The sequence below is a fragment of the Abramis brama genome, assembly GCF_963993115.1.
Source record: "Abramis brama genome assembly, chromosome: 1".
In the NCBI taxonomy this organism is placed as follows: Eukaryota; Metazoa; Chordata; class Actinopteri; order Cypriniformes; family Leuciscidae; genus Abramis; species Abramis brama.
The window spans coordinates 35,519,999-35,542,921 of record NC_139963.1 but is presented as its reverse complement, the minus strand read 5'-3'; the positions used below and the strand labels follow the sequence as shown (position 1 = coordinate 35,542,921).

General features: G+C 38.7%; 1 protein-coding gene across 4 annotated transcripts in view; it reads right to left on the bottom strand.

Moving 5' to 3' along the window:
• Positions 1–7,944: 7,944 nt before the first annotated feature.
• The window catches only part of cacna1ha (calcium channel, voltage-dependent, T type, alpha 1H subunit a), a 76,911-nt gene continuing 61,932 nt past the window's right edge, over positions 7,945–22,923 (bottom strand). For all 4 annotated transcript variants that reach the window (XM_084088421.1, XM_084088423.1, XM_084088422.1 and 1 more), the window contains exons 24-33: positions 21,126–21,277; positions 20,704–20,813; positions 16,903–17,036; positions 16,715–16,785; positions 16,352–16,430; positions 14,897–15,018; positions 14,495–14,797; positions 11,489–11,657; positions 11,236–11,390; positions 7,945–11,140 (exon numbers count right to left, since the gene is read on the bottom strand). In XM_084088421.1, coding sequence (XP_083944547.1) covers positions 10,142–11,140; positions 11,236–11,390; positions 11,489–11,657; positions 14,495–14,797; positions 14,897–15,018; positions 16,352–16,430; positions 16,715–16,785; positions 16,903–17,036; positions 20,704–20,813; positions 21,126–21,277 — 2,294 coding nt within the window. In that variant the 3' untranslated portion in view covers positions 7,945–10,141. The remainder of the gene's footprint in view (positions 11,141–11,235; positions 11,391–11,488; positions 11,658–14,494; positions 14,798–14,896; positions 15,019–16,351; positions 16,431–16,714; positions 16,786–16,902; positions 17,037–20,703; positions 20,814–21,125; positions 21,278–22,923) is intronic.

Below are 22,923 nucleotides of genomic sequence, written 5' to 3'. Positions count from 1 at the left end.
CACCACAGTGGGGTTGAACCCTGCAGCTCTTGAGGCTGAGAGTGCCTCTGGTTTTCGGATGCTCAGGTTCTTGTTTCATTTAAAAAAACCCTGAAACCATTTGTAGCCAGCCTTTCCTTTTTCTTTGCTGAATCCCCTAATTCCTTTCTTCTCTGCAAACTGGTAGGCCAGTTTCTGTATGTCAGGCATTCTTAGGGGGAATCCGCGTTTTCCTAATGTGCATATAACTTGCACCAGTTCAGCTTCATCCTCCTTGTTAATCAGTGGTTTTCTTCCTATTGTATGGTGAAAGTGGCCATTGCCTTTTATCCTGCGCTGGAGAGTAGATTTAGGGACATGCCATGCCCTGGCCAACAGTCTCAGCTGAGGGACCCCACCATCCTCAACAATCTGCCTATACTCCTCTATGGCTCCTTTCATCCTGTCCTGCCTCCACTGATTAAGTTTCTTTCTCTTATCCTTTCCCTGTTTCTGCCTCTTTTTCTGCATCTGACAATCTGTCCCTGTCTTTCTCACCTTTGCCATTGTTATCTGAAATACATTTCATTGAATTAATCAGATGAATAAAATAAAATGGAATGGCTTTATTGGTTTTCTACTGCGTTTTTAAATTCAGAGCTATTTTTTATTTTAAGTCAACTACCTAACTTTTACACACATACCCACACACACACACACACACACACACACACACGTACGCATGCGCACGCACACATACACAAAAAAAAAGAGCCTTCAAACCGCCCTCCAAGAATAAACAATTCACATGACTGTAAAAATCTGCATTAACAGTATTCTAATATTGCATTACAATACTAAAACCATGTAAATAACCATGTTTGTCCCACAAACCATGCCCCACCACACATTTTTGGCTCATTGAAGTAGAGGTCTCTGCGGGACTGTTTTTTAAGTCCCGCTCCCGCCCGCTCCCGCTGGGGTTATATCCCGCACCCACCCGTTCCCGCTATATATACACTATTTGTTCACCCGCTGTCTGCTTAGAATAATTTTCTTCCCGACCCGACCATCCCGCTTAATATAGATCTCCCAGAATTTCACATGTAGGCCTACATTTTCACAGAGAAAATAAAAATGTAGTCTACACAAATTTTATTTTTTATTTTTTTTCGCCTTGTCAATATACAAAATTTAACATTTTGCTGCAGACAGTAGGGGAAAAAATGTCGCAGCGAAAAAAAAATGAAGTGTAGGCTATTATTTTTATTCGTATTATCAAAATTCGTAACATTTTGCTGTCAACACAGGAAAAGTGTCAGAGAAAGAAAGAAAATATGACATGTCATTAAGCAAAATATGTATGCCTTAACCGAACAATATGTAGGGCAGACTGTAGCCTATACCGGGTGGTCGATAAGATTAAGATTAGGTAAAGCGAAGATGCTGTTCTTAAAGAACGTCGGCGTCGGGAACGTGATATTGAATGACCGACCGCTCCCGTTCAAATTACACCAGAGTAACCGACCGGTACCGTTTTTTAGTCGAAAATTTAATCCCGCGGCGCAACATATCTGGTCGGGTCCCGCGGGTCCCGCGGGACAGCCGCGGGAATGCAGACCTCTACATTGAAGTACTGTCCCACATAAGGCTGATCATGCTGTCCCGGATTTGGAAACCACATTTCCTAATGTGGGACACTAGGAAATTTGATAAAAATATAAAATATATAGTTTATACACACTAAGTTACACAATTTTTTGCTGGACAAACATTTCATAAGCATATTAGGCTAAAAAGTAGCACAGTTGCTTTGTTTAAAATGTATTTAACGCCTTAATATCAAATTTGTTAAAACTCTATGCCACTAACCTTCAGATGGTCTTCACACAAGGTGCCTCCTGTTTGATGATTGCTCCACCCTCAAATATGATTGGACATTTGATAGGTCATATGATTTTGATCACATGACACCACAGCTTTGTCTAACCCATAGTTTCACTGTCATTCATGTATTTATGGGGGACCTACAAACACTAGACCTTAGGTGTCCCACATTAGGCAGTGTCCCACATTAGGGCAATTCACCCTACTTTTAGCGTAGAAGGTGTGCTGCAGCCTAGGCACTCTTGTAAGAAGGACAGGATGACTGTAATTGAGAAGTTCACTGGGTCTTCCACCCTTGAGCTGCACAAGCTCTCAAAAACTCTCCATTAATGAGCATAAAAGCACCTTGTAGAAGGGGCCCTCACTTCATTAATTGTATTCAGCATGCGCTGAGGCAGAGTAACGCCGAAAGGTTCCGCTGAGCGTCTAGGCGTGTGGATTCCACAATTCTGGATTGGGGTGCCAGATTAAGTCTATCGCTTGAGAGAGGAGGTACTTCCTTAGAGGGATGGAGATATGAAAATGATGCTGACAAGCCATTGTTGCATCTGTATGTTTGAGCATGGAGGGCCGTTCGAGTACTCGTATAAAAGACAAAGTGATTGACACAGGGCAATTCACCACTGCCATAGTTCCGCATTCCACACCAGTTAATTAACACTACTCAGATAAGCAACAACAGAAAATGCCTGTGATGAGGGGCTCTCTGAAAAATATAGGAACATGAGAGTAGACATATTTCGGGTGCACTGATATAATCCAGTTTCTTGGCCAATATGCACAAGGGTTTGTTTCAGTGCGCTTAATGGAATGAACAGTTTGACTGCGGGAGCCCCAAATGAATACAGGAGGATATCATAGGAAGTCAGTGAGTGGTGGGGCTATCAATGCCGGTGAATATATAAATATAAAAAAAATAGCATTACACCTTCTCATGAAAATGGCGGCACTGCCAACCTACATAGTGTTTAGTATAAGTGTAATGAACGTTGGCCAGTATGAGCTGTGCATGTAAACCTCACTTCCCTGGCCTCAAGAGGCGCTAGCGACTCACGCTAGAGGCTGCGGTCTTTAGCATCCACGTTATTGTTAGTGTGCAGCCTCCCCCGCTGGAGACCCCAGTTCAAATATGTTATGTTTCTTCCCAGATCGTGTAGTAGTTACTACATTTACTAGCAGGAGCTTACAGAAACATGCTAACCAGCCAAACCTGGCTTGACACCTTGGTAAATGACTGAATTTTTACTTTTGCATCTCATGATATTAAAAATACTTGGTCTATGGCTTGGAAAGCATATAGGTGAATTCTGGGAGTTTGTCTGCAATCCCTTAGTTACTGTGATCATATTTCTGCTCATGCAACAACCTTTGGAGGTTTAAACTACAGTTAACTGTAGTATGCAGGGAGATAGTCAGGCTGACGGAGAAGATTTCAGAACTAGAGACACGCGTCAAACTTTAATTGAGGATAGTAAGAGTGCAAGGGCTTTAGATACTGCTTTGGATGCGACTAGTGAACTCTGTACATTGTTCGGTTCCGGCTGTAGAGCCTGTGCAGCAGGCTGGGTGACCGTGAGACACTGTAGCTGCTCTTCCGTTCCGATAACAACATTAAACAGGTTCTCCCCACTCAGTGAAACACCCACTGAGAATCCTGTTTAATGTGCCCTAGTTATTGGCGATTCTATTAGAGAAAATAGAGACACCAGCCACCATAGTCACATGTTTGCCGGGAGCCAGAGCGCCTGACATCAAAGCAAATTTAAAAGTGCTGGCTAATGCTAATCGTAAATTCTCTAAGATTATTATTCACGTCGGCACTAATGATGTTCGACTCCGCCAGTTGGAGATCACCAAAATTAACGTTATAGAGATGTGTGAACTCGCAAGTATGATGTCAGGCACAGTAATTTGCTCTGGCCCCCTTCCTGTTCGCAGGAGTGATGAGATACTTAGTAGATTGTCCTCACTCAATGGCTGGCTGTCTAAGTGGTGTCCGCAAAATAATATAGAATTCATAGACAATTGGAAAAGTTTTTGGGGCAGACCTGACCTGTTGAAAAGAGATGGTATTCATCCCTCCTGGGATGGTGCTGCTCTCCTCTCTAGTAATATGGCACATAGTCTTAGAGCTCAAACATGAATTGGGGCTCAGGTCAGGAAGCAGACAGACTGGCTAAACCGACCGTCTGCTAGCTGTCTCACGTCACTGAGGTCAGATAAATCCCATCACATAGAGCCTATTTCTCCTAGATATCCATATAGAGACTGTGTCTGTTCCCTGAATTAGGAAATACAAAAAACTCCCAAACCCATTAAAGGTTAATAATTTAATTGATGTTCAACAAACAAAAAACACATATAATACAGATGAACAAATGATAAAGCTTGGGTTGCTGAATATTCGTTCCCTTACTTCAAAAGCACTTATTGTTAATGATATGATTACAGATTATAACCTAGACATGTTGTGTTTGACAGAAACCTGGCTAAAACCAAACGATTACATTACTTTAAATGAGTCCATCCCCCAAGATTACTGTTATAAACATGAACCTCATCTGAAAGGCAAAGGGGGAGGTGTTGCTGTAATTTATAGTAATATTTTCAGAATTACTAAGAAGTCTAAGATTTGTGCTGGCTACTGTATACAGGGCACCAGGGCACCATACGGACTTTATCAAAGAATTTGCTGACTTTCTATCAGAGTTAGTACTGGCTGCAGATAAAGTCCTAATTGTTGGTGATTTTAATATACATGTAGATAACGAAAAAGATGCATTGGGATTGGCATTTAAAGACATTCTGAACTCTATTGGAGTTAGACAACACGTGTCAGGACCTACTCATTGTCGTAATCATACTCTAGATCTAATATTATCACATGGAATCAATGTTGATGCCGTTGAAATTCTGCAGATCGTATGACATCTCAGATCATTATTTAGTCTTGTGTAAACTTCATTTAGCCCAGGCTGCAAAGCCGACTCCGTGTTACAAATATGTTAAACCTATCACTTCTGCCACTAAAGATTGCTTTATTAATAATATTCCTGATCAGTTTCATCTCCTCAGCATCCCAGATAGAAGAACTCGATATTGCGACAGAAACTTTTAACTTTCTCTTTTCCAGCACTTTGGACACAGTTGCTCCGTTGCGCTTAAAGAAGATTAAAGGAAATAGTCCAACGCAGTGGTATAACGAGCACACTCGGGCCCTTAAGAGAGCAGCCAGAAAAATGGAGCGCAACTGGAAGAAAACAAAACTAGAGATATTTCGCATTTCATGGAAAGAGAGCACAATTGCATACAGAGACAGCCTTAAAAACTGCTAGATCTGCTTATTTTTCAACCCTATTAGAAGAAAATATTTATTTATTTGAAACAGTGGCTAAACTAACGCAAAATAAAGCTTCAAGCCCAGACGTTTCCAAGCAGCACAGCAGTAATGACTTTATGAACTTCTTTACTTACAAGATTTATAATATCAGGGAGAAAATTATAACTATGCATCCGTCTACTACAGTATCGCATCAGGGAGTGCATTGTAGTCTCCTTGAGGAAAAATTCAATTAATTTATTGCTATAGGAGAGGAAGAATTTACTAAACTCGTTAAATCATCTAAATCGACAACATGTATGTTAGACCCTATTCCGACTAAGCTACTGAAAGAGATGCTTCCAGAGGTCATAGATACTCTTTTTATTATCATTAATTAGCAAAAACTTTTAAGCTGGCTATGATTAAACCGCTTGTTAAAAAACGCAACTTGATCCAACAAAATTAGTCAATTACAGGCCGATCTCGAATCTACCTTTTCTGTCTAAGATACTAGAGAAAGCAGTATCCTCACAACTATGTCCCTTTTTAGAAAGAAATGATATCTGCGAGGATTTTCAGTCAGGATTTAGACCGTACCATAGTACCGAGACAGCTCTCATTAGAGTCACAAATGATTTGCTGTTATCATCCGATTATGGTTGTATCTCTCTATTAGTGTTACTCGATCTTAGTGCTGCATTTGATACTATCGACCACAACATTCTTTTAAATAGACTTGAAAATTATGTTGGCATTATGGAATTGCATTAGCATGGTTTAAATCATACTTATCTGACCATTATCAGTTTGTAGCAGAAAATGAAGAGATGTCATATCGATCAAAAGTTCAGTATGGAGTACCACAAGGCTCAGTACTAGGACCGTTGCTGTTCACTCTGTACATGCTACCCTTAGGAGATATCATGGCATTAGTTTTCACTGTTATGCTGATGATACTCAGCTCTATATTTCTTCACGCCCTGACGAAACTTACCAATTCACAAAATTAACGGAATGCATAGCTGATATAAAAAACTGGATGACTAGTAATTTCCTACTACTTAATTCTGAAAAAAACAGAGATTTTAATATATTGGACAAAAAACTTCCTCACGTAATAACCTAGAATACTGTCTAACACTTGATGGCTGCTCTGTCAAGTCTTCGTCGTCGGTTAGGAACCTGGGTGTGCTCTTTGATACCAATCTTTCATTTGAAAGTCACATGTCTAGTAACTGCATTTTTCCATCTTAAAAATATACCTAAATTACGTCATATGCTCTCAATGACAAATGCGGAACAATTAGTTAATGTGTTCATGACATCAAGGCTAGATTATTGTAATGCTATTATGGGTGGTTGCCCTGCACGCTTAATAAACAAATTACAGCTGGTCCAAAACGCAGCAGCTCGAGTTCTTACCAGAACCAGGAAGTATGACCATATTAGCCCAGTTCTGTCAACATTGTATTGGCTCCCTATTAAACATTGCATACATTTTAATATATTGCTGATTACTTAAAATGCACTAAATGGTTTAGCTCCCCAGTACTTGAGCGAGCTCTTAACGCATTATAGTCCTTCACATCTATTGCGATCTCAAAATTCCGGCCAGTTGATAATACCTAGAATATCAAAATCGACTGCTGGCAGTAGATCCTTTTCCTATTTAGCGATAAAACTTTGGAACAGTCTTCCTAACATTGTCCGGGAAGCAGACACACTCTGTCAGTTCAAATCTAGACTAAAAACACATCTTTGGCCTAGTATACACATTTTACATAGTATACACATTATAGACTTCTATAATTCAATGTTAGGCTGCACAGTTTAGATCAGCCGGAACTGGGAACACTTCCCATAAATCCTGATGTACTTGTTACATCATAAGAAGGATGGCGTCTACGTTAATATTAGTCTCTCTGTTTATCCCGAGATTTACCGCAGTCCGCCGGATCCAGACTGTATCCAGATCTGATGAAGGAACTGTGCCTGGACACGACGACAACGCAGTCCTGAAGTGTCAACTAGCCTCTCCCCTGTGAAGGCCTCCTTCCCTTCCCTTTACCTCTGTACAGATAAAACGTTGTCGTTTTATCTGTACAGAGTCACCACGTGGCTACACGGACGCGATAAATAATTCTGTATTATACATTTTTAAGGCCAGACAAGTAGTTTGTTGAGGGTTGATTTGTAAAAAAGGCCTACACGCCTGCGCATATATATATATATATATATATATATTAAAACGCGCATACCTATGGACTGAACACGTGATGCGCATGTGTGTGACGTCGGTGTTTGTGCAGAGATAACTGATAATCTTTTGCACCTTGGAACCTATTTCCGGTGTCGTGTTAGCGCCCCCTAAGTTAATAACTAATGATCTTCGCAATGGAAGTGAATCAATCAATCAAAACTAACTTTAGCTGGACAGTAACTTTATCCTAGAGCTGCTATAAAGCCAACTCAATCTCTGTTACTGTAGTTTCCTATTATCACTGTAAAGCTACTTTGAAACAATTCATATTGTTAAAAGCGCTATATAAACGAAGGTGACTTGACTTAACTATTTTAAGGCTGCTAGGTCTGAACTGCCTCTGCCTCTGTCTATGTGTGTTTGCCCTCTGTTATGGACAAAAGACATTTGTGCATTTTTTTGAAAAAATGTTTTTGGGTATGGTTTAATATATTAAAATTATAATTAATTATAATTCAAATAATATAGAACTGTCTATATAAATAAAAAAATAAAAAACAAATTACACATCTTCCTTTTGCTATAAAATATTTATGTGTAGATCACAGAGAATATCCCTCAGATTAGTTGTGGTCATTACACAATACAAGGTAATACAATGTAGAAATACAATTCTATAGCTTTTCAAACACTTCTGCTTTATCAACCAAGTCATATCAAATCCAAAAAAATAAAAATTGAACTTATTGCAGACAGTTTGTGTAAATAAACAAGTCCTATAGTTGCAATAACAGAAGAGAAAATGACTGTAATCATGAAAGCTTGAGGAAAATGTGTTGATTATTTATTGAAGGGTAAAGGACATTAGGCTGTTTGATGGCAAAAGCTTTAAAAAAAAAAACAGCTAATAATGTCCAGATGCCCAAAGTGATTAAAACACTTTAAGCAATTATATACTACTCCATCCATACAGATCTATCATTTATTCAATAGCAATTAGAAAAAAACTCTCAACAATCCTCTTGCAAAAAATGTGGATCTAGTACCGTAAGATGCAAGAAACACTGCACACATTAGTCTCGAAGCCCAATATTAAACTGATGTCAGATTATGTTGTCAGAGTACATACTTTTGTAATCATCAATGAGTTTTGCTTACAACTAAACCTCTTGCACTCATCTCAACATTAACTATCATAAAATATTGCATTAGACAACAAGTGGGTTTACTCAGTTCTGCAAAGAGGAATACCTTGTAATTACATCTTAGTGCAATTAGATAAATCTACAAATGGAAAATATCTGAAAATCGAAATATCAAAAACTTAAAAAAACACCCAGATGTTTACATTTCTAAACCTCTTGGTAACATGCAACTGATTTTCCTTCTCCATCTTTTGAGGAGATTCAGAAATAAAGGAAATTAGTAAATTAACACAGCACAAAAGCTGCATCGAGTATTTTAAATCTCAGGTGATACACTGATGACACTGGATATGCGAGTTTTATCATTTAAAGAGCAGGATCTAAATTTACCTGTGAATTCCCCAAAACATCATGGCTTAGTTTAACTATACATAAATCACATTACTCCCTTTAAAAAAACAACAACAACAACAAAAAAACATACCTTTGTGTCCCTTTCATTAAACGTGTCTCATTGCTGCACAAGGGCACAAACCCAGAGGTGCCATTTCAAAGCAGAACAGATCAAAAAATAGATCAGAAGTGTAGTGATATAAACTCCCTTAGTCTTCTGCTTTGATAGTTATAAAGTTTGAACATCAGGAGAAACAAAACAAGGTCACATTTACATTTGAATTACTTTGTCCTTCACATGCAACTTGTGCCACAGCCAAGGGCATCAAAATGTTAAAATAGCATGTTGTAGTTAAATTAGGTTATAATGTAGAGTGTAGCAGAAATTGTAATATACATTTAGAGATGAACCTGAGTATGGTAAAGGGTTGTAAATGTGAGATGCACGTTACTGGCTATGTTTGTGTAAAAAGTGAGTAACCTAACTGGGTAAACTTACAGAAACATTTATAGTGTATTGCACTCAGGCTACAGATCATTTGTAGTTTGGTTCTCATTGGATTTATGTAACACGACACACTCCATTCCTCTCAATAGAAAAATAAAAATCATCTCAGTATCAGTAGGCCTAAACAGACTAGAATTGATCCCACAGCTATTCGATTAAAAAGAACTTGTACATTCACAAGAAGACAACAGAGGACAATTCAAATTGATATGTGCAAAAACATTTTAGATCTCTATAAAAAATATGTGCATATGAATAGAGCTTGTTTCTCCACTAATACAATATGTTCTCTATTTACACATTATGAGTCAATAAAGTACATAACTTGTACAATTACTATTAGTATTTTATTATGTATACTCTGTCTTTACAGAAAACATTAGCAATGCTCATGACAAAGAGAGGAAAGACTGACAAATATGATACAGATGATACATAACACTACACATCCTGAACTCAAATCAATGTGATTGAGCACTGGGACTAAAATAAGAACCAGAGTTCCATTTGGAAACCTGAAATTGCATATCCCATGTTCAACACCCTTCCAGATCAAACGCTGTTCCCACTAGGATCGGCTGCCATTCCTGGCTGGCTTTAATGATGAAATTACATTTGAAAAAGAAACAAAGAAAACTTTGGCTACAGAAAGAGGTCAACATCCCCTGTTCAACTAGTTGCCGCACCCACGAGTGCGAACGGTAAAATCTGGCTAAAGCCGATGTCCCTCATTGGGCTGTCCTGTTTACAGAGCTGAAGTCTGTGGATTCTTCAAATCTGCTATCAAAGGGGGGTGGCTGTGTGCTTTCACACAGAATGCCTGCCAGACTGCCCATTGGGGCGGGGTGTGGCAGGGACAGATACTCGGCACAGTGAGAGGGGTGCCGCTCTACTTTGATGAGCGGCTGGGTAGACAGCTGGTTCTCCGGCATATCCAGAGAGTCCCGCTGCAGGGCCAGGTCATAGGATGGCGTCCTCCTCCGCAGTAACATGCTGCTCTCTGACAACTTTTTCATGGATGCAAGAGAGGCAGGGGCCTCCGTTTCAAATGGAGGCTCGATGGAGATACAGGGAGGGCTAATCTTTTTCTTCCGGGGAATGTGCAACGACTGTCCGCGCATCGGAACGTGCCTCTTTTCGCTGAGTTCTTGACCAAACAGCCCATCATCTCCTGAAGAGCAAATCTCAATTGAGTGCCTGCGATGGTCATCGGCACTGTAGGGTTTTGCCAGAAAACCCTCAGTGTCCACACCGAAGCACTTCTTCGGGTCTTTGACGCTTAACTCGCCTAAGTTGGCAGCACTGCTGCAGTTCTTCACGAGAATGGGAAGCAGTGTCCCTGAGGTGGCGTAAGGAGACAGGGAGTGACTCCGTGCTTCTGCCTGGACCCCTGCCCACAGCCGTGTTGTACTGTTGATCTGGCGGACCTCCTCGTCGGTCGGATCAGCGGAGTCAAACATGGAGCCACTGGGGCTGGTGCTTCTGCTGCTGCTGGCCAGGCTGGGAGGTCGAGAAGGGAGATTGTGCTGGCTATGCGGCTGCTGGAAGGCGCGGACACTGGGTGTATGTCCACGTGGGGGCAACAAGGGTGACCCCTGAGGAATGCTAGGGCCAGGGATCCGAGGAAAATGCAGCTTGAAGCTGCCTGTGGTTATACCTGCCTGTCTTTCAAGATTGTCTTTGGAGTCAAAACTTTGCACGTCGATGGAGTCATTTTTAATTGCTTCCTGAAAGAATAAACATAGGACATCATGAACATGTGGCCTGCAATCAGAGCACAACAGTGAAGAACTTGATATCGATAGGACATTTGAGAGTATACCTGTCTGCATAAAGTCCTGCCAATACTGTGGGTTGGAGAGGAAAGGGGAGGGGGAATCTTGGGGAGGCAGCTGAATTGGGAACGGGGAGGAACACCAGGGACCTGAAGCAGGGAACGGCTTTCGCATGGCTGGGAGTGGACTGAGGTGATGGAGCCTATATGGGAAAGGTGAATGAATACTTTCCTTAAGTTTTTGTTCTTTTGAAGTCAATAATTATTAATGCATACATTCATGTATTCTGGGTCTTTATACCTAATGCAAGGTACCCTTGACTGGTCTCCACTTCTTCTAGTGGATACGGAGCACTGGCTGGCCTCACAGGGCAAAACATGAAGCTGTCATTGGGCAAAGAGTGCATCCTTGACACTGACATTTTCCGTGGAGATAGCAAATTCTCCTGTGTTTTTTGTATCCCCTCCTCCTGTGGAAGAGAAATGTATTCCACTGCTTTTTCCCTCACACATAAACTCACAAACACACAGAGCCAAGCTTGCCAGGTTCATTCACCAGCTCACTGCAGTTGACAAAGCAAATTTACTCTTTGCCAGAGCAGCCCATGAGGGGTAACAAATGTTTCTGGCCTCCTTGTAGAGCCTCACTTCTCACTGTCCACATCGCCTCAGCATATTTTCTTTGTAATGTGACAACTCAGCACCCAATAAAACACAAATGCAATCCTGTTGCCTGAAGCCAACTCAGGCTGCTCCTTATAAAGTTAATGGTGCACAGTAAGTGCAAAACAAAAACAAAAAACTAAAGAAACTAAAACAAATGGGACAATGTTTTGTATACTATATGACCAGTTCATCATACAAGGGGTTTTCAAACTTTTTGATGCCACAGTATGATGATCCCCTGGTAAGAAACCTAAAATATAAAAAGCATCTATATATATATTTGTATTAAGAAAAATATTAAGTGTGATTTTATAAAGACAACATGTTTTCATAGTGTCACTGTACCAAAGCAAATTATTACAATATTATCTCAATTAACAAAATATTTAATTTGTATTAAGATATCTTTGGTGTAGGTTTTGGGAGTAGATTTGTGTTGTGTAAAAGGGTCATTTGTTAATTTGAATGTCTGTATAGCATTGTTTGTTTTAAGATGTTTTAAGATTGCTTGATTGCTTTATGGAAAATGTGGTGAAAAAATATTTTTTATATTTATATTTTTATAATTTAATTATTTTATATACATACAATTTCTTTATGTTTGATGTAACAAAGATTGAAGTGAGATTATGTTGGAGACCCTTTATTATCAAAGGGTTTGGTCTGTTTCTGGATTTTTGCTGCCGAGTTAGGTCTGGTGAGAGATCCCTGAAAAATTGATTAGAAAGTAGTGATGTGTAGTGATTTGTAGTTCATATTTTTTTATGGCCAATTCTGATTGCCGATTTTTTCTTTGTTAAAGCAAATTCATTTGTTGTTTATTTGCTCTAAACAAAAAATATATTTAGCCATTTTAAATTAAAGGCAACCACTGCATTTGAATCACGAGCCAAACAAAGATGCTACACACATGAAGTATGAGCAGTTGTTTTTCATTTAAATTAGATTTTATAATTTGCGCTTATGGAACAGGAGTGGTTTCTTTGGTTATCGCTTCGCTTATAAACACTACCTTTTACAGAGGTAAGAAGAAAAGAGGTAACACTTTACAATAACAGAGCATGAATAATCATGTACTAATACCTGAATTAATAGTTACTTGAACTCATGATTAGTGAAGATATGAACTAAAGTAATCTAAATTTGAATTAAACATATAATTTAATACCATCATTTAAACTGTAATATCACAATCTGCCATCTGCAGCTATGTGACAAATAATTGGAATGGCACGATTATTTATCCATTAATTTTACAGATCCGTCTAATCAAACGTGGAAAATAGACTAATAACTACCACTAATACATTTAATTTGATCTAAACTGTTTTCTGATTTTTATAGTTCATTTAGGCCTATGTTTAGTAATAGCTACTTTTCGTCCTGGAACTACAGTATGTAGGGTTTGTTTCTGGTGGGACACTCATTAGTGGGGCACTAGGTGCTCGCTCTGCAGGTTAGTTGTGTTTTTTTAGGAATCAGGTTTTTTTGGGGGGAACTGATTCCTCAGAAACTGTTGTAAGTCACAGTAGGTTTAGTTTGATGGGAAAGAATATCACAAAACAGATTAGGACCTTTTAAGATAAATTATTAGTGTATTTAGTATGTTCTATTGATGAGGATCAGTGAAATTAATGACAAACTAATCCTGTGCCTTTCAGTAATGTTTATGATGAAGCTGCTGATGTCAATAGTTTAAATTATGACTAATAAATTGTTTAAATGTATTTCAAAGTCAAAATATTTCTTATCCATTCTTACGGAGCCTGACTGATTTAGTTTACCCCTAAATGTTAATTAATGCATTAACTATCAAACGTACTCAAATGTTTAAGGCTGCTGTTATTCATGAATGAATCATTATGACTCCTGTTGTATAGTTAAGGATTGCTCTTCATTGGTTCATGATTAGTTCATATATTCACTAATCATGACTTCATGTTGAAGTAACTATTAATTCAGGTATTAGTACATGATTATTCATGCCCTGTTATTGTAAAGTGTTACCAGAAAAGAAAATCCCATCAAAACTTTTCTGAAGACAGTTAGTTCTCTTTAGAGATACATTCAAATAACCCCCCACCCCCAATTTAATATTTATATTTTTCTTCCTATATATCTAGCATCGCAAACAGTGAGCTTGCTGTGTCTTGTACAGAACACCAAAGAATCAGCAAAATATTTGATTACATACCATAAAAAACTTGGTATGTAAAATTGAATAACTTGATAAATGTGTTAAAATAATTGCGTGAAACATGTTTTATTGACTTAGGTTAACGTGTTAACTTCGACAGCCCTAAAAATACATTTAGTACTATATTGATTTTCCTGAAATGTTTCACATACCCTCTAGCAATGTCTTGCAGCCCCCTGAGGTTTCCCAGATCCCATTTTTTTTTTTTTTTTTTTTTTTTAGTGTCTGTGTATTTGTTTTAGTTTTTTATTTGTTTTTATTTAATTTTTTTCTGTTTGATCCTTGTAGCACTTTGAGATTTGATGTCAAATGTATAGTGCACTATAAATAAATAAATTCATCATCAGTTTGAAAACCCCTCTTTATACTATTACCATAAATACATAGCTTGACAATGTTTATTCATAACTTCTGTATCATTTGGGCAAACTGGGGCATGTATACCTGTTTGGGTGAATCTGGATGTGATCCTACATAAGTCCCTGCCCTGCCTTCAGCCCCTTCATTCCCCGCTGAGACGTTGCTGAAACGCCGAGCCATTTCCATCTCCATCTCCATCTCAATCTCAGCGTCCATTTCTGCTTCTTCTTTAGCCTCCTTATTGCTCTCCTCCAGGTGTTTCATTAATACAGCCACCACCACGTTCACCAGCACAAACTGAGCCATCAGTACAAAGGTGACGAAGTAGATGGGGGAGACCAGAGGCAGATAGCAGTACTCATCTTTAGGGCACTCTCGCAGAGTGTCCTGCACATATGCAACATGTTAATGATTAAACCTGCACCTGTGAAACCCTCTCAATACAGTTACAGAAGAACAATGAAAAACTTCTTTGCATTGTAGTACCTTCATTATGCCATTCCAGTTGTCCCCCGTCGATACTCTGAATAACGTTAAAAAGGCCATTCCAAAGTTCTCAAACGTAGCATGGCGACTTAATCCTTCACATGGGTCGTCGTCATTGCATTCTAGATTAAATATTGGTAGACAATAGTTTACCAAGAGTCAAATACTTTAAACATCTTATACACAAAAAGCATAGCTAGACTCCCAGATTATCACTGAATGTGTTGCTAAAAGAAAAGATAACATGACAGGGTCCTCTGAATTATCATTAAAGAAGCAAATGAGCCGTTACTCCCAGACACGTCTGACACAATAATTATCACTGATTTTAAAGTTGAAGGCTAATGAAAGTAATTAGAGTGCTTGCCCTTTAAGAGAAAGCATAATCCTGTCATTTGTGTTCCAGAGGCCTCTCGCAGGGATTTAAGTTAGCATAGAAAAGGGATATAACTAAGTAGCATAGAAATGTCTCTTTGAGCCTAGAGGCTATCTCACAAAAATGCTATCTGTGCAGGAGCAAGCTCCAAAGATCAACAGCGCTAATTTAGCTTCTTCTTCCATTATAACCAGGGGTTAAATTGGACCAGGGCTGTCCGGGGCTGAGCCCCGGCACATAGGCTTATGCTGGTAACTCATCAGTGGACTTTCCTCCTTCCACATTTTCAGCAATATAGGCTATATATTTATTTTTATTTACAATAAAACAAATCCCAAACTCGAGCACAAAAAATATGATGCACACAAATCAGCATGTTGCGAGGAGAAATAACAAAATTGTGAGTCCTGACAGGACACATGCAGAACTGGCCACAAGCGCGAGTTTTGTTCTGCCAGTGCGTGCAAATCTGAACATGCGCACGTCAGCTTGCTATGATAGTCGGTGTTAACGGTGTTCAGAAGCAACACCGGTTACATCACTTGCCCACCGTGGCACCCCCCCCCCCCCTTTTAATGGAAATGCATTGCTTTAGCTCATTTGTATAACTATGGTGTACTGACAATATAATTTTATATAATTAGTGTAGAAATATGTGAAAGGCTTATAGATCATTAAATGTTTATTTAACTTTTATAGACCCCAAATTATTTTTTCAAATTGCCAGACATGATTGCTGTCCATTTCACGAGTTAACACTTACATACAATTAGAGGGAGTAAAGTTACATGCGTATTTGGCGTGCTGCATTCCAGTATTATAATTTCTTTATTTATTACAGTGTTTACTTGGTCATGGGCCATTGACACCACAGAGCCCCCCACATAACAAATCCCAATTTAACCCCTGATTATGACAGTACTGTATAGTCCAAGGAGAATTCTAAAAGCATTCCCATGGGGACCAAACTGAAGCAATTCTGGCCTAAAAATAAGAGTGTCAGCTAAGGTAGAGCAAAGCCGCTAAAACTGTGATATGGAGAGCTCAGTATGAAGAGTGAGCAGGATTGCAGCACTGACCTAGTTTCCCAAAAAGCTCCACGCCAAGTGCCGCATAAATGAAGAAGAGGAGCATAAACAGCAAGCCCAGATTTCCCACCTAAAGAGAGGAAGCACAATATCACTGTATGTTATTAAACAATCAATCATAGGGAGTACAGTAGCATTGTGTTATAGATACTTTATCTCCAACTTTTACTCTGTCCTCCCACATGACTTACATATCCACACAAAGATACAAACAAATGCAATTGTGCAGTACATCTACATATCTCTAAAGCAAAATGACACATACACACAACAGCATACTGTATACACTGTAAAAATATTTTGTCTCTACTATAAACTGTATGTGTAAACAAAAACACACACAACATTAGGTACCTGTGGTAAAGCTTGCATTACTGTGTCCAGCAGGGCTCTCATACCTGTAGCCATCTTCAAAAGCTTCAGTACTGTTGGGCAAAAGCACAGAGAAACAGATATCCAAAAACACATCCACTTGTAAAAGACCATACAAATACATTTTGTATGGTCTGGGAGAAAAACAAGAAGCTAAAAAACTGCAGTACCTCTAGCTATTCTCAGCACCCTCATAATGCGGATGATGGTGGGGTTGATTGGCAGCGCTGCATTCATCTTGATCTCCTCCAGTGTTATGCCCATGATAGAGAGCAGGACTATGGCAAGATCAAGCTGGTTCCATCTGCCAGCACATTAAAACATCATACAGTTAAAATATTACTTCCAGCAACGAGTATCATTTAGCTAATCGGTGTCTGAACATTAAGCAAGCTGAGCAAACAAACCGTACACAGATTTATAAGCATATTGCAAATACAACAACATACGGTTGATTGCAGCTGTACATGTGCTAATGTGGGATTAATGATAAACAACAGGGATCATGACTCGTTTTAATTTAGCATGTTTCATTTAACTGAAACAAATGATTCATCCCATTCCCTATGCATGACATCAGACGCAACATATTAAAACAGGACTTCACGCTGTCACGCATAATCACAAAGATGTTTTACAAATGTGTTAGAGAGGTTAGTGAAGTTGTCTTGTGATAATACTGTATACATAATTCATTTTAATTTAAATACTTGATTGGGTGTGGTAATTACAGTTATATTTTGAATATTGCCAAAAGAACGTCTCAGGTTACGCATGTAACCCTGGTTCCCTTTCAAGGGAACTCGAGCTGTGTTGAGACGCTGTGGGAACGCTCCTGAGTGATTGCATCGTGAAGCACGTGTGAAATCAGTCATGATGGTGTGATGGAACGTGTTAAGGCCCGTTCACACCAAAAATTATAACTATAAAGATAACGATAATAATATAGAGGTCTAAAAATCATTCTAAATATAAAAGAATAGCAGATTCCACACCACAACTATAACGATAACGGCACAGAGAAATGCTCACTTTCCAGCTGATAAACAATAAAACATTGACAGCCAAACAAAATCCATCCTGCCTTAAAGAGCTCGAGCATTTAAAGCGGTAGACGACAAAAATGCAGCACGTGCTTAGAATAAACAGATCAATATCGTCCACTAATTTGGATCCTAATATAGTTATCATTATAGTTATCTTTATAGTTATCGTTTTTGGTGTGAACAGGCCTTTATGCAGCACGTAAAGAACCAATGAGGTTTGTTCTTGCACGTCAAACAAGCACAGTTGAACTTCTGTTTATGTTTACTGATCAATATTTATATGTGAATAAAAGCCTAAATTCAATCTGTTCATCATATAAAGCAATCGAGTCTCTTCAGAAAATTTGGACTAAACCGCTCAATTCATATAGATTAGTTTTACGATTTCTTTATGAACTTTTTGAAGCGTCAAAGTGGTAGTTGCGTAGCTGTCAATGGAGGGAGAGAAATATCTCAGATTTAATTTCAAATATCTTTCTTTGTGTTTTGAAGATGAACGAAAGTCTTACAGGTTTGGAATGACATGAGGGTGAGTAACTGATGATTTTTTTTTTTTTTTGGGTGAACTAACCCTTTAAGGGATAAATTGGTGTCGGGAGATTAAAAGGTGGATTGTGTAAATCTAAAGGTGCTTTCACACTTGGTTCGATTGCCTGTTCTGAACCCGAATTCGATTGCTCTCCCACCCCCGCTGGATTGTGTTCACATCATATTATTTGGGTATGAACCGCAGTACGATTGCATCATCAAAGCAGTAGCTATTTACCCCTCCTGTTGCATAGTATCGGCATCGCAGGAGAAGGCAGCAAAATGCATAGAGTTGCTCACCTTTTATATTTTAGTTTCTGAACCTTTGTTTTTGTTTACAAAGCATCAGCAAGTGCATCTATCTGCATCAAATGTACTGAAAATGTTCTAATGAGTGCGGGAGTCCAGCAGAAATTAGATATATTCTCTGCTTGCAGTGCGTCAGTCGAATCAGTTTTATCGAATCGTACATCATTAATACCGGTTCACTTCCGTGATTTAGTACGACTGCGTTTATAATAACCGTGCCTGAGTTCACATGAACCATACCTCAGACCACCCTTTTTATGCTGACTCGGGTATGGTTCGCGGGTGCATACCTGAGTTCGGAAAACAGTATTCACATCATCCAAACAAATCGAACTCTGACGTCAATCGAACCCGGGTGTGCACCAAAAGTACTAGTGTGAAAGCACCTTAAATAAAATTTTCCTTGGGGTGAGGCGCCAGTGCTGCAACTATCCAGTTCTGAGGATGTTGTTAGCTTTGATGCAGGGGATATTGAGGATTCGCCACCTCATACCCCTGCATACGAGGAGCTTATGAACACGAGACTGAACACACGAGAATGAACCTCATTGGTTCTCGCATGTTCAGCAAACATCCTTAAGCTTCCGTTTACCATATCTAATGTGTGTGTTGATGAATGTTTATATGTGAATAAAAGCCTATATTCATCATTGTGTCTCTTCAGAAAATTTTGACTAAACCGTTAAATTCAAATGGATTTATTTCACAATCTTTTTATAAACTTTTTGAATTGACAAAGAGGTAGTTGCATGGACTGTCAATAGAGGGACAGAAATCTCTCAGATTTCATTAAAAATATCTTCATTTGTGTTTCAAAGATGAACGAAAGTCTTATGGGTTTGGAAAGACATGAGGGTGAGTAAATTATGATAGAATCTTCATTTTTGTATGAACTAACCCTTTAAGTACACATATTTTGGAAGGACATTGGTGTCAATTATCTTTTCTGTCTGATCTGAGTAACAGCCAGTCATGCATTGATCTCATGTCTTTGTTGGCTTGATTAATTAAATTATAATTAGTGCACACCATCTCTGAATGAAGAAAAAAAATATTTTGCTGTACACAAAGCTGATGGAGTCTTTAATTAACTTAATTGGGTTAAGCACTTGCAAATTACAGCATGACTACAGTTATCCAAAAACACAAGTTGATCCACTGCACAAGGAAAGTCTGTGATAAGGGACAAGGTCACTGAGGGGTTGGGGACTGACAAGACTCCCCTTAGACCTCCTTAAAGTGACTTTAGTATCAGGATTAGAATTAGAATAAGATGGCTTAGTTAAAAATAAACTGGCAATGAGAATGTAATGTATCAGTATAATACCTTAAAGGGTTAGTTCACCCAAAAATGACCCTGTGAGACTTTCGTTCATCTTCGGAACACAAATTAAGATATTTTTGATGAAATCTGAGAGCTGGCTCACTGCTTAATAGGCTTCTAGGTAATTGTATTCTGCCAGCCCAAAAAAGTTAGTAAAGCCATCGTTAAAATAGTCCAAGTGACTACAGTGGCTCAACCTTAAGTTTATCAAGCGACGAGAATACTTTTTGTGCGCAAATCCCCCCCAAAAATAACGACTTTATTCAACCATCTCTTCTCTTCCATGTCATTCTCCTAAGCTGTTGACACAGTGTAAACAAAGCAGCGCTTCTGGGTTGTACGTCAGAACGTAGGCTCACTTTTGGCCGACGCTGGTCATGTGTGTGATGTGTGTGATGCTGGCGAATAGTGAGCCTACGTTCTGAAGAAAACAGATGAAATTATCTAGCAGCATATGAAGGAGTGAGCCAGCTCTCACATTTCATAAAAAATATCTTAATTTGTGTTCCGAAGATGAATGAAAGTCTTACGGGGTTGGAGCAACATGAGGGTGAGTAATAACTGACAGAATTTCCATTTTTGGGTGAACTAACCCTTTAATACCATCTAAAGTGCGCCCTAATAAGCATTTGTGAATACTGATTTTACTTCCAGAAATTTCTTCAGTACAATACAGATTTGCATACATGCATCCATTGTTAAACTTATTTACAGGGTATTCACATTATATGCTGTTCACATTAGAGCCATATAGGCAACAATACCTGTCTTTGAAGAATCTCCGAACACCAAATGCCACGAGTTTGAGCAAAGCCTCAATTATGAAGATGGCGGTAAAGACATAGTTACAGTATTTCAATGTCTCGTCAAGGTACTGTGGGAGATAGGAGCAATGATTTCACCAGTTTTAATGTAGTACAATTTATAGTAAAGTAGCATATTGACACTTAAACCACATTTAATAACGCACAAATGCCTTTGCATTTATATAAATTGCATACATTCTATAAAAATAATACACCAGGTGTCATTTATTTTAATGAAGAGCACAAACACTTTCCAAGCAGAACATTTCACAAAAATAAGTTTGTTACTTCAGGTTTCAAATGATAAAATACAACTTTATGCAATGGTAGATCACTAGATGAAACAAATCAAGATGTGTTTAAAGTGTTCACAGACTCACCGGAGGCTGATTGAAATGCTCGATAGACATAGTGACCACATTGATGCCGATGATGCAGGTGATAAAGAGGTCCAGGTAGTGGTTGGTACACAGTGTGTGGATGTAGAGCCGGGGTGGAGAGTAATCTGCATAGTATGGGGTTTGCTTGGCCTCTGTTGATAGTCATACAGACAGACAGACAGACAGCACAGAAGAGTCAGTGCATGGTAAATACAGATAAACCAAATCACTGAGGCAGAGGCAAAAGGCACTGGGTGTGAGGGGACAACCGCTGCAGAGAGGACCAGTACTTTATCTTTTCATCTCTGTGCTATTATTGCAATGCTATCTGTTTACAGTCCTCTCATGCAGCACTTGTGCCTTCATGGATTTCAAGCATGCTGCTTTGGTGAACATGCCGTTGTAAACAAGGCAGGGTGTGGGAGAACATGTGAAAGGACTTCTGTGAGTAGCACCGGTGACGGGGACATATTGAGTGTTTACCAAGGAGAGCTTAGAGGTGACTGTTTATCGATTAGCCTAGTTGAACTGTGTGTGACAGCAACCATAAAATTGATTTGAGTTTGAATCCATCTTTCTGAGTCTGCCATAAAAGCATGTTTACAGGTAAATAGTACCATATGCCAAGAGAGAAGCCTTTTGAGCTACTGAATATCAGATCGAGTTAAACATGCAGGTAGAGCATAACCATTACATGGAACATCTCTTCCTAGCAGATACGACACTCATGGCCACCTTGAAAGTCTTTTACAGTTGCACACAGAAACAGCCTGTCTTTCAATATGATGGGATAATGGCAGGCCCAGATGGAATCTGTGGATTATTTCCACATTTTCTGCTCTGAATTTGGGGACAAATCTGCTGAATTCTGCAGAACATAAAATGAGTTAACTCTTAATGATAGTTTAACGTTTTTTTTTTTTTAGCAAATTAGCCAAAATATTTCAAGAGTGGCACAAGATTGATATTCTAATTTTGAGGCAATCCACTGAGCTTTCTGTGGGAGCAGATTCCATGCGAGTCTGGATAAAGGACAGATCCACAGATGTTATTTGGATATGTTATATTTATAGGGTTGTTTCTTCAACTTCGGGCACATTTGTGTCCCATGGGTTTATATTATTTATGTCCCAAATGGGATCATCTTAAAAATGTGAAATAAACAATTGCATTATTTATTGCAATGAAATAATATGAAATAATACTGAGTGTATAATTGAGCGAAACATTGAGGTAATAAAGAGGTCATATGACTTCTGAGCATAATATTTTTCAATGACATTTTTTTCAAATGATGCAAAAGCGTATTTAGGATGCATAATTAGCCTAAACAGTCAAATTAGTATGCCATTTTAATTATTTTTTTTTTTTAGAAAATATCTTTTCCATTTCCAATGCTACTGAACACAATACATACTTTCAGATGTGATAGGAATTTTCAATGCTTAATAAAAAAAAAAAAAAGACAATTCTCCTGTGATATATGACAAAGGTTTTCCACAAGGCTATTTTCTTAAGTCCACATGGCCAAAGTTGAAAAAACATTATGTATTCAAATATTTGCCTTCTTTTCTTTCCTGTCCTGCTAAACTCACTCTGTGCTGTGAGGACTGTTTTGTGAGACGTCCTTTAATCTATCCCAGATGAATGCACTGAGGGGCTCTTTGAATAGATCCAGGGAAATAAAAAACTCAACTGCTATGGACTCAGCTATGAGTACTATAAGTCACAATCTCATACACGATTAATCCCCTGACTGCAGTAAAGGCTAGAGGAGCCAAGTGTGACAAACGTAGAT